Here is a 12,302-nt window from a genome sequence, read left to right as displayed (position 1 = left end):
ATAATAATTGTGGAATTTGTGAAGCACTTATTATGTGCCAAGCACTGGGCTGAACCCCGGGCTAGATACGAGTTGATCGGTTTGGATACAGTCCCTCTTCTCTGTGGGTAGGGATTGTGTCTTCTAACGCTCTGGTATTTTTCGTAGTGCTTCGCGCAGGGTACGTACTCATACAGTTGATGAATTGAGTATTTTATGATATCCATCACGCACTTACTAGGTACCGGGCACTGCACTAATAATGTTGGTATCTGTTAAGCGCTTACTACCAGTGCATAGCACTGTTCTGAGCGCTGGGGTGGACATAGGGGAATCAGGTCGTCCCCCTTGGGGCTCCCAGTCTTCATCCCCGTCTTCCAGATGAGGGAACCGAGGCCCAGAGGAGCGAAGCGACTCGCCCGCGGTCACACGGCCGACCGGTGGCAGAGCTGGGATTCGAACTCACGACCTCTGACTCCAAAGCCCGTCTACTGAGCGCTGGGGGATGGAGACAAGTGAGGTTGGACCCAGACCCCCGTCCCGCCAGCGGCCCCCGAATCCGACCTTGACTCTCCCCTCCTTCAGAGCCTTATGGAAAGCCCACCTCCTCCTCCTCCTCCGAGAAGCCTTCCCTGACTGCGCCCTCCTCTCCTCCCTCCTCCCTCCCGCGTCGCCCCGACTCGCTTTCTTCCTCACCCCTTATAATAATAACGTCGGTATCTGTGAAGCGCTCACTACGTGCCGAGCGCCGTTCTAAGCGCTGGGGGAGAGACGGGGGTCAGCGGGTCGTCCCACCTGGGGCTCACGGTTCATCCCCATTTTGCAGACGAGGGAACGGAGGCCCAGAGAAGTGAAGCGACTCGCCCGCGGTCACACGGCTGATCGGCGGCGGAGCCGGGATCCGAACCCATGACCTCCGACTCCCAAGCCGGGGCTCTCTCCACTGAGCCGCGCCGCTTCTCCGATGTCCCCTTACGTCCACATCTTATCAGCTGCGTGGCTGCGGGCGAGTCGCTTCACTTCTCTGGGCCTCAGTGACCTCATCTGTAAAACGGGGATTAACCGTGAGCCTCGGGTGGGACGACCTGATGACCCTGTTTCTCCCCCAGCGCTCAGAACAGCGCTCGGCACCTAGTAGGTGCTTAACCAACGCCACCATTTTATCTGTCATTTCATTTATTTGTATCGACGTCCGTCTCCCCCGCTCTAATAATGATAATGAGGGTATTTGTTAAGCGCCTCCTGTGTGCCGAGCGCCGTTCTGAGCGCTGGGGGAGATACGGGGGTCACGATCTTTGTCCTTATTTTCCGGATGAGGTCACTGAGGCCCAGAGAAGTAAAGCGACTGGCCCACGGTCACGCAGCAGACGCGCGGCGGAGCCGGGATTAGAACCCACAACCTCCGACTCCCAAGCCCGGGCTCTGGCCACTGAGCCGCGCCGCCACTCTAGGCCGTCAGCTCGTCGGGGACGGGGAATGTCGCTGCGTGTGGCTGTATTGGACTCTCCCAAGCGCTCAGTACGGTGCTCCGCCCGCAGTACGCGCTCAGTGGCAAGAGCCCGGCCTTGGGAGTCAGAGGTCGCGGGTTCGAATCCCGGCTCTGTCACCTGTCAGCTGTGTGACCGTGGGCCAGTCACTTCACTTCTCTGGGCCTCCGTTCCCTCATCTGGAAAACGGGGATTAACTGGGAGCCTCCCGTGGGACGACCCGATGACCCCGTATCTGCCCCAGCGCTTAGAACGGTGCTCTGCACATAGTGAGCGCTTAACAGATACCAACATTATCATTATTTGTTAATAATAAGAACAATAATAATAATAATGTTGGTATTTGTTAAGCGCTCACTAGGTGCCGAGCGCTCAGAACGGTGCTCGGCACCTGGCGAGCGCTTAACAAATACCAACGTTATTACAGATACTTAATAATGTTGGTATTTATTAAGCGCTCGCCACGTACCGAGCGCTCAGAACGGCGCTCGGCACCCGGCGGGCGCTTAGCGAACGCCAACGTTATTACGGGTACTTAACGGAGACTAGTAACGTTGGTATTTGTTAAGCGCTCACTAGGTGCCGAGCGCTCAGACCTAGCGAGCGCTTAACAAATACCAACATTATTACAGATACTTCAATAATAACGTTGGTATTTAGTAAGCGCCCGCTACGTGCCGCGCGCTCAGAACGGCGCTCGGCACCCGGCGGGCGCTTAGCGAACGCCAACGTTATTACGGATACTTAACGGGGACTAGTAACGTTGGTATTTGTTAAGCGCTCACTAGGTGCCGAGCGCCGTTCCGAGCGCCGGGGTCGGTACAGGGCGATGGGGGTCGGATGTTAAATCCCATTTTCCAGATGAGGGAACCGAGGCCCAGGGAAGCGAAGCGACCGGCCCGCGGTCGCCCAGCTCCGACTCACTCGCCCCCGCGCCGCGCTCGGAACGGCGCTCGGCGCAGCTTAGCCAACACCCACGTCGTTATTCGTCCGTGGCGACCGCACGCGCCGTCGGGGCCCGTCCGGAAGGGTTCCGTCGGGGCGGGCGAGGCGGTCACCCGTCCCGCGGGGCGCTCGGCCGGTCCTCGACCCCGCGGCCCGTCACGGCGAAGAACAGGTCGGGCAGGAGGGTGCGGACGTAGAGGGCGACCCGGGGCAGGGGGTCGAGCAGCAGGACCTCCGGCCTCTTCCCGCGGACGACGCGCATCACCTCCTCGGCCACGTCCGCCGGGTGGGACCCGTAGGCCGGCTTCCTGAAGAAGACTGCCCCGGCGGGGCGGCCCGGCGTCAGCCCCGGGGCCTCCCCGGGGTGGCCCTCGAACCCGCCACCCCGTCCCCCGGCGACTCACGCTTCCGGACGGGGCCGTCCCGGGTCCCCGGCCGGGGCCCGGCGGGGCGGACGAAGGCCGGGCTGACGGTGCTGACCGCCACGTCGAACTCTTCCACCTCGGCCCGCAGGCAGTCGAAGAAGCCCAGGACGGCGTGCTTCGAGGCCGCGTCTGCCGGGGCGTCACGACAGCGTTGGGGCTCTGTGGAGCGCCTGCTGGGTGCCGAGCGCCCTTCTGAGCGCTGGGGGAGACGCGGGGTCATCGGGCGGTCCCCGTCTTCGTCCCCATTCGACAGAGGAGGCGGCCGAGGCGCCGAGAAGCGAAGCGACCCGCCCGCGGTCACCCGGCCGACGAGGGGCCGAGCCGGGATTGGAACCCGGGACCTCTGACTCCAAAGCCCGGGCTCTCTCCGCCGCGCCGCGCCGCTTCCCTAGGCGAGGGGGGCGGGCTCGGGGGGCGGCGCGCTCCCTCGCCGGACGCCACGGGCCGAGCGCGGGCCCCCGGCCGGCGGCGGCCACCGCGTTGGCGGGATCGGGGACGGGGAAGCCCCCCTCCCCCGTTTATTTTTACGCTATTTATCAAGCGCTTCCTCGGGTGCCGGGCACCGTGCTAGGCGCTGAGTGAGATTCGAGCTCGTCGTGTCCGACTCTCCCTCGTGGGGCTCACGGTCTTCACCCCCATTTTGCAGACGAGGGAACCGAGGCCCGGAGGAGCGTGTGCGGGATGGCGTCGGCTAAGCGCCTGCTCTGTACCGGACACCGTACCGAACGCTGGGGCAGATAGAAGCCAATCGGGGGGTTCGCAGCCTTGACCCCCGGGTTACGGATGAAGGCACCGAGGCCCGGGGGAGCGAAGCGGCTGGCCCGAGGCCACGCGCCAGACAAGCGGGATCAGAACCCGGGCCCTCCCGACCCCGGCTCGCGGCCGCACCGCTCCTCGGCCGTTTCCGCCGCCCTTCTGATGTGGGATCCGCCCGGCCGCTTGGGTGACCTCGAAACTGGGGCCCGAACGGCCCCGGCCCCCCCCCCCCCTTCTTCCCGGAGGTCCGCTCTCCCCTCCCGCCGCGCCCCGGCTCGCCCTCTCGGGAGACTTACAGGCCGTGCGGAAGGGCAGCCCCACTCTCCCCTGCACGGTGTTCACCAGGACGATCTGGCCGGTCCTACGGGACAACATGCCGGGAAGCAGAGCTGAAAGTCAATCGGAGAATCGTTTCTTCAGTCGACCTGATCGAGAGCACTGTACTGAGCGCTTGGAGCGGACATCCGGCGCCAGATGGAGACCGGCCCGTCCTTCCGCCCCGTCCCCAGGTCCCGACGGGGACAGGGGAGAGAGTCGGGGGAGCAGTGGGGAAAGGCGGAGAGGGAATAATCGCAGTAATCGTCACCCTAACGTCGGTGTTCGTGAAGCGCTCCCTGTGTGCCGAGCACCGTTCTAAGCGCCGATATCGACGGGGATGATAATAATGTCGGCATCTGCTAAGCGCTCACTATGCGCCGAGCACCGTCCTGAGCGCCGGGGGAGGTAAGGGGTCATCGGGCGGCCCCACGTGAGGCTCCCGGTCTTCATCCCCATTTGGCGGACGCGGGAACTGAGCGGCGCTTAGAACAGTGCACATAGTAAGCGCTTAACAAACACCGACATTATCATTATTATCATGAGGTCGCTTCACTTCTCTGTGCCTCAGTTCCCTCGTCTGTCAAATGGGGATGGAGACCGGGAGCCTCACGTGGGACGACCCGATGCCCCTGGATCTCCCCCGGCGCTTAGAACAGTGCACATAGTAAGCGCTCAACAAATACCGACGTTATTTTTATCATCATCGACCGGAGGGGCGGCCGGAAGCCCAGAGCGGCGAAATGACTCCACCGAGGTCACCCGGCAGACAGGAGGCGGGGCCGGGATTAGAACCCGGGTCCTTCCGACTCCTGGGCCCGGGCTCCGTCCGCCGGGCCCCGCCGCTTCTCTTCCTCGGTTTCCCCCTCGGGTAGGCCGGGCCGGGTGGCAGGTGGGGGGGGGGGGTAGCCGAAGAGACCCCGGTGACCCCGGGCCCAAACCCCCTGCCATTTGGCCGTCCCCGAGTTCCAACCTCGAGACCGTCCCGGGGGCGGGAGACGCGTCCGCCTGCTCGGCGTGGCGCTCGCCCGACGTCTAGTACGGGGCTCCGCGCGCGGTTAATACGACCGTCGCTCGCTTCCCCGGCGTCCAGGGGGACCCCCCCGAGATCGGGGCGCCGTGTTGGACGCTCAGGGGAGCCCCGGCCCCCGCTCCGTGCCGAGCTCCGTCCCGGAGCGCGCGTAAACACGCGGGGGAACATCGCGTAGCCGGAGATGGGCGGAAACGGACTCCCCGGAAAGAATAAATATTTACAGGCCGTGGTCCCCGGGGGGAAGGTGCGGGGGTGGCGTGCGGAGAGATGGGGGGAAGGCGAGGCCTCCGTCCCGGTCGGGGCGGACCCGGGATTCGGGCCCCCTGACCTCCTCCGGGGTAGGAGGGGTGATCCGCCCCTCGAAGGCAATAACAACAACGATAATAGCACTTGCTAAACGCCATTCATCGCCAAACACCGTACTCAGCTCCGAGAATCGGGTCGGCCGCGGTCCCCGTCCCCCCCCCCCCCCGGGGTCGACGGTCGAAGGGGGGAGGAAGAACGGGGATCGAAGCCCCTTTTTCCAGAGGAGGAAACTGAGGCCCAGAGACGGGATGCGGCTCGCCCGGCGTCCCAGGATCAGAACCCGGGTCGAGACGCGAGGCCGCGGCGCTTCCCCGACGGGGGCCGTCGCCGCGGCTCGGTCCCCGCCAGCGGCCCTCCGAGCCGGGTGACCTCGGGGAGCCAGTGGGTGTCCAGCACAGTCCCCCAACTGCGGATACCCCCTTGGTTCACGGAGTTAAGCTGGGGCCGGGGCCAGTCGGCCAGTGGTGTTTATCGAGCGCTTATGTCAGTCGGTCGTATTTAATAACAATAACGTCGGTATCTGTTAAGCGCTCACTGTGTGCCGAGCACCGTTCCGGGCGCCGGGGGAGACGCGGGGGAATCGGGTCGTCGTCCCCCGTGGGGCTCCCAGTTCCCTCCTCTGGAAAATGGGGACGGAGACCGGGAGCCTCACGGGGGACGACCCGATGACCCCGGGTCTCCCCCGGCGCTCAGAACGGTGCTCGGCGCGTAGTGAGCGCTTAACAGATACCGACATTATCATTACCGCGTGCGGAACCCTGAGCGCTTGGGAGAGGACAAAAGAATAACGTGACAGACGCATTCCCCGCCCGCAACGAGCTGACAGGCGAGAGGGGAAGGCAGACGTTAAAAAATAAATATAATGATAATGTCGGTCTTTGTGAAGCGCTTACTACGCGCGGAGCGCCGTTCTAAGCGCCGGGGGATCGGATGGTCCCACGTCTTCATCCCCGTTTTAATAATAACGTTGGTGGCTGTTAAGCGCTCACTGTGTGCCGAGCACCGTTCTAAGCGCCGGGGTGGACCCGGGGGAATCGGGTCGTCCCACGTGGGGCTCACCGTCTTCATCCCCATTTTACAGATGAGGGAGCTGAGGCACGGAGAAGTGAAGATGAGGGAACCGAGGCCCAGAGAAGCGAAGCGACTCGCCCGCGGCCTCCGACTCCCAAGCCGCCGAGCCGCGCTGCTCCGCCTCACGTCCCCGTGATGACGGATACGGACGGGAGGCCGACGCGGGGGCGGACGGGACGGGTCCCGGGGGGGCCGCCGTGAAGGCGCGGCCCGACGGGATCCGCCGAGCGGGGCGGAAGGGACGGGGGAGCCGAGGGGAAGGCCGAGATCCCCGCCTCGCCGGACGGGGAGGTCGGAGAGGGGCCGGGGCCGGCGGGGTCAGAGGTCAGGGAGGCGTCCGTCGCCGCGCGGTCGGTACCTTTGGTCAGCGTGATGGGCCCGAAGTAGTTGGCCTCCATGATCTCCTTGTCCAGCTCCAGGGAGAGGCTCTGGACCGGCCCTTTCAGCTTCACGCTGGCGTTGTTGACGAGGACGTCCACGCAGCCGTAACAGTCCGACACCTCCTTGGCTACATCCTGGACGCAGTTTATGTCCGAGAGGTCCAGGAAGACGAGCCTCGGGGGGAAGGTCTGAAGGCCGAGACGGGAGACGGTCGGCGGAGGGGACCGCCGGGGATCCGCGTCCCCCGTACGGCGCCCGGCCCGGGAGACGTCGACGGGCCGCCAGATCGGGAGGTCCCGGAGGCGGGGGCCGCGCCCGCCGACGCCGTGCCCGCTCCGAGGCGGCCACCCAAGTGCCCCGCGCGGCGCGGGCGCTCAGTCTGCTCCCGATGGATCGATAGAGAGGAAGCCTCTCGGGGGCGGCCGTCAGCTCTTCTCCCCGTCTAGGCCGTCGTCGGGCGGGGATCGTCGCTCCCTGCCGCCGGGCCGTCCGTCCCGAGCGCTTAGTACGGTGCTCTGCACGTAGTGAGCGCTCAGAAGATCCTACTGAATATCTCCGGGCCCCTGCCCCCCCCGATGAGGATGCCGATGATAGTCGTGGTGTCCGTTAGGCGCTCGCTACGGGCCGAGCACTCTATCAGGCGCCGGGGTAGGTAGGAGATAATCGGGTCGAACCCGGTCCCCGTCCCACCCGGGGCTCCCGGTCGTCATCCCCATTTGACAGATGGGGCAACTGAGGCCCAGAGAAGTGAAGCGACTCGCCCGCGCTCACACAGCTGGCGAGTGGCGGGGCCGGGATTTTGAACTCACGACCTCTGACTCCCCAGCCGCGCTGCTTCTCTATGGCGTATTTATTGAGCGCTTACTCTGCGCAGAGCACTGTAGTAAGTGCTTGGGGCGAGTCCATCCGTCGGTTGTATCTATTAAGCGCTTACTCTGCGCAGAGCACCGTAGTAAGTGCCGGGGCGAGCCGATCGATCGTATCTATTGAGCGCTTACTATGTGCAGAGCACCGTACTAAGTGCTGGGGCGGGTCGATCGAGCGTATCTATTGAGCGCTTACTATGGGCCGAACACTGTACTAGGCGCTTGGGAGAGTCCACTAGAACAGAATCGGTAGACGCGCTCCCCGCCCGTAACGAGACGCTTAGAGGAGCGGCGCGGCTCAGTGGCAAGAGCTCCGGGCTCGGGGGTCGGGGGTCGCGGGTTCTGATAATAATGATAACGTTGATATCCGTTAAGCGCTCGCTAGGCGCCGAGCGCCGTTCTAAGCGCCGGGGGAGATCCGGGGTCATCGGGTCGTCCCCCGTGAGGCTCCCGTTCTTCATCCCCATTTTCCAGATGAGGGAACTGAGGCCCAGAGAGGCGACTGGCCCACGGTCCCCCGGCTGCCGAGGGGCGGGGATTCGGACCCATGACCTCGGACTCCCCGGCCCGGCCTCTCTCCGCTGAGCCCCGATCCCGGCTCCGCCTCTCGTCAGCCGTGTGACCCTGGGCCGGGCGCCTCGCCTCGCCGGGCCTCGGTTCCCTCGTCTGGAAAATGGGGATTCAGACCGGGAGCCCCGAGTGGGACCACCCCATGACGCCCGTACCGGCGCTGAGAACGGCGCTTCGCACATAGTGAGCGCTTAACAAAAACCCCCCAAGACGAGCCGACGACGGTCCGGAGGGGAGAAGCGGACGCATCCCCGGCCCGCGACGGGCTCGGGCCGCTAGGCCGTGGGGGCGGCCGCCCACGCACCTTGCTCGGATCGGCGACGCCGCGGAGCGCTTCGCACAGCTCCTCCAGCTTCTCCCAGTCGCGGCCGCACAGCACCAGCCTCGCCCCGCCGGCGTGGAACAAGCGGGAACACTCTAAAGATGACGATAACGGGGCTATCTGTTGAGCGCTCCCCTTCCGCCCACCCTGACGGATCCTCCCTCGGGAGAGCGCGGGGGACCGCCCCCCCCCCCCGAACCCCCTTCTGGGACGCGGCTGAGTTCTTTCGCTCCCCCCTTCGTTGGCTGGCGCTTATCGGAGAAGCGGCGCGGCTCGGTGGAAAGAGCCCGGGCTTGGGAGTCCGGGGCCGTGGGTTCGAATGCCGGCAGCCGGGTGACCGTGGGCGAGTCGCTTCCCTTCTCTGGGCCTCGGTTCCCTCATCCGAGGGGATGAAGCCCGGGAGCCTCCCGTGGGACGGCCCGACGACCCCGGATCTCCCCCGCCGCTCAGAGCGGTGCCCGGCGCGTAGTGGGCGCTTAACAGATACCGACGTCAGTATCGAGGGCCGGCCCGAGCCCTCGGGAGAGTGGCCGGCCACCTTCCCTTGGCCTTTCGAGCGCGCCGTCCGATTCCGGAGGGCTTCGCCGGAGTTTCTGGCCTCCGCCGGGCCGAAAGAGGGGGCCGGGGCGGGCCGGGGGCCGGGAGGAGGCGACGGGCCGCCTCCGGTCCGCGAGGATGGACGTAGACGGGGCGTTGGGGCGCGAGGGGCGGGGGGGTCCGGACGGGTCCGGCCGCCCCGGCGACCTTACCCTTCCCCAGGCCCGACGTGGCGTCGGTGATGACCACCACCCGGTTCTGGACGGCCGACCTGGCCCACAGCCCGGACACCTGCCGGTAGATGAAGAGGACGCCGCTCCCGGCCAAGAGCACCAGAGGCAGGAAGAGCACCAGCGGCAGGCCCATCTCCGCCTGGGGGACCGTCGACGTTCACCCCCGGGACCCCCGGGAACCCCCGGGGGCCCCGGGCCCCGTCCGCCACCGCCGCGCCGGACCCCCCTCCGGCTCCCCGGCCCACTCGAGGAGCCTTCGCTCGCCCGCGAGCCCCCGGCCCCGATTCCCAGCCCCAACCCCCGCCCGTCGCGGATCCCGGCTCACGCCCCGACCCCCGGCCTCCCTCCTTCGCCCCGCGGATCTCCGGGCCGCGGCCTCCCCCACCCCCGGCCCCCTCCGATTTGCGGATCCCGTCGCCCACCCCCTTCCCCTTCCCGGGCCCCAGATCCCACCTCCCTCGGCCGGGCCGCGCCGGGGCGACCGGGACCGTCCGGGAGGCCCGACGGAGAGCGACGGCTCGCGGCCGGGGCCGGAGGGCTTCCCGGCCGGATTCGCCCCTCGATCTGGCGCGATCAAAACCGGGGACCGGAGAGGGGCCCGTGCCGCGAGCCGCCTCCTCGCTGGGATCCCGGGGGTCGCTTAGGGGCCGGACGAGAGTAATTTTAGTTCGGCCGATCAGCTGACGGGCGGATCTTGTTTCCGGGAGCCCGGGTCGGACCTTTTATAGGTCTCCTCTCGGGCCTCCTGCATCCACCGAGCTTAACCCGAGAAGCGGCTCGGCGGAAAAGAGCCCGGGCTCGGGAGCCGGGGGTCCGGGTCCCGCCTCCGCCCGGCTGTGCGACCGCGGGCGAGTCGCTTCGCTCCTCTGGGCCTCATCTGTAAAATGGGGATGAAGACCGTGAGCCTCACGTGGGACGACCTGATGACCCCGTGTAATAATCTATTCAATTCAGTAGTATTTGGTGAGCGCTTACCACGCGCGGAGCACGGTACTGAGCGCTTGGAACGGACGAGTCGGTAACGTCGGTATTCGGTGAGCGCTCACTATGCGCAGAGCACCGTTCTAAGCGCCGGGGGAGACGCGGGGTCATCGGGTCGTCCCACGTGAGGCTCGCCGTCTTCATCCCCCTTTGACGGATGAGGAAACCGAGGCTCCGAGAAGCGAAGCGACTCGCCCGCGGTCACCCGGCTGCCAAGGGGCAGAGCCGGCATTCGAACCCTTGACCTCTGACTCCCAAGCCCGGCCTCTTTCCGCCGAACCACTATGCGCCGAGCACCGTTCCAAGCGCTGGGGAAGCTAGAAGGTGATGAGGTTGCCCCACGTGGGGCTCACCGCCTTCATCCCTATTTTCCAGATGAGGTCGCTGAGGCCTAGAGAGGTGAAGTGACTCGGCCAAGGTCACACAGCTGACAGGCGGCGGAGCCGGGATTCGAACCCACGACCTCTGACTCCTAAGCCCGGGCTCTTTCCGCTCCGGAGTGGAAGCTCTCTGCGGACGGGGTTCTCCTCATTTCAGTCCTTCCCAACCGTCTAGTACAGTGCATAAATCCCAAATGCCGCTCTACTGCAGCTGTATTACTCCAACGACCGCTGCTGTTACCGCTGACGCTCCCCCGTGGGTCGTGGGTTCTAATCCCGGCTCCGGCACCGGTCAGCTGTGTGACCTTGGGCAAGTCGCTTCACTTCTCTGGGCCTCAGTGACCTCATCTGGAAAATAGAGATGAAGCCCGAGCACCCCCACGGGGCCACCCGGTGACCCCGTGTCTACCCCAGCGCTTCGAACGGTGCTCGGCACGTAGTAAGCGCTTAGTAAATACCGACGTTATCATTATTATTGCCGAAACGTCCGGAGAGAGGGTCCGTGAAGTGTTTCCGAAGCGACGGGGTCGGAGTGTGTGAGTCTGGCACGGCCGGGGAGGGGCACGGTGGCGATCGGGGGCCGGGGCGGTGCCGGGGCCAGGATGGGCCCTGAGGGTCGGGGGTCTGCCGTCCGCGGAGACACGGGGAGCGGGGTTGGGATTTATAGAACCCGGAAAAGGGTGGGCGGCGCCAACGCGGAATCGCTATTCCCCGGATCCCACCTCCCGCCCCCCAGGATGCGGAGCGGGAGGGCGGCGGGTTCGAGCCAGCATCCCTCCGTGCCCCCCGCCGGACCCCGGTCCGCAGGCATCCGTTCCCATGGAGACCGCGGCCGGGAACACTTACGGGGCCGGGGGCGTCGGGAGGACCGGTCCGCGCTGGGAAACTGGGGGGAGAATCGGAGGGGTGGGATGGTCTGTGTTGGGCGATTGGGGGAGAGTAGAGATGGAGAGGGATGAGGCAGGGGTGTTGGGTGGTCCGGGCTGGGTCACCGGGGGAGAGTCGGGGGTGTTGGATGGTCCGGGCCGGGTCACTAGGGGAGAGTCGGATTGGAGAGGGGAGAGTCAGGGGTGTTGGATGGTCCGGGCCGGGTCGCTAGGGGAGAGTCGGGATGGAGAGGGGAGAGTCGGGAGTGTTGGATGGGCCGGGCCGGGTCACTAGGGGAGAGTCGGATTGGAGAGGGGAGAGTCAGGGGTGTTGGATGGTCCGGGCCGGGTCACTAGGGGAGAGTCGGGATGGAGAGGGGAGAGTCAGGGGTGTTGGATACTCCCTGTTGGGTCGCTGGGGGAGTCAGGGGAGCTGGATGGGCCGGGCCGGGTCACTAGGGGAGAGTCGGGATGGAGAGGGGAGAGTCGGGTGTGTTGGATAATCCCCGTTGGGTCACTGGGGGAGAGTCGGGGGGATTGGATAGTTCGTGCTGGGTCACTGGGGGCGAGACAGAAACGGAGAGGGGAGAGTCAGAGGTGCGAGGGCGTCCGGGCCGGGTCACCGGGGGGAGGGCCAGGGATGGAGAAGGGAGAGCCGGGACGTCGGACAGTCTGCGCTCTGGCTCTCCACATCAGCGGCCGGCTCTCGGCGGGTCCCGAGTCCCAGCCGGGACAGTCCGGCCCTCTGGAGCCGACCACCGCCGGCAGCGGAGAGGGGCTCGGGCAGTTGGGGTGTTCCCCCAGCGGGGCCGCCGGTCCCCGCCTCGTCCCATCTCTCGGCGGCCCCCG

The 12,302-nt window shown here is 66.1% G+C and overlaps 1 protein-coding gene across 1 annotated transcript; it reads right to left on the bottom strand.

Moving 5' to 3' along the window:
* Positions 1-2,108: 2,108 nt before the first annotated feature.
* Positions 2,109-9,865, bottom strand: DHRS7C (dehydrogenase/reductase 7C). The gene is made up of 7 exons (XM_029049328.2): positions 9,680-9,865; positions 9,206-9,365; positions 8,439-8,551; positions 6,676-6,886; positions 3,889-3,981; positions 2,816-2,965; positions 2,109-2,729 (listed from the first exon to the last, which is right to left on the bottom strand). Exons 2-7 carry the CDS (start codon positions 9,357-9,359, stop codon positions 2,521-2,523), a joined length of 930 nt encoding a protein of 309 aa, XP_028905161.1. The 5' UTR covers positions 9,360-9,365; positions 9,680-9,865; the 3' UTR covers positions 2,109-2,520.
* Positions 9,866-12,302: the final 2,437 nt, after the last annotated feature.

The sequence above is a fragment of the Ornithorhynchus anatinus genome, chromosome 21 (assembly GCF_004115215.2).
Source record: "Ornithorhynchus anatinus isolate Pmale09 chromosome 21, mOrnAna1.pri.v4, whole genome shotgun sequence".
Lineage (NCBI taxonomy): Eukaryota > Metazoa > Chordata > Mammalia > Monotremata > Ornithorhynchidae > Ornithorhynchus > Ornithorhynchus anatinus.
The sequence above is the reverse complement of the archived record's forward strand: the minus strand, read 5'-3'. Positions and strand labels throughout refer to the sequence as shown.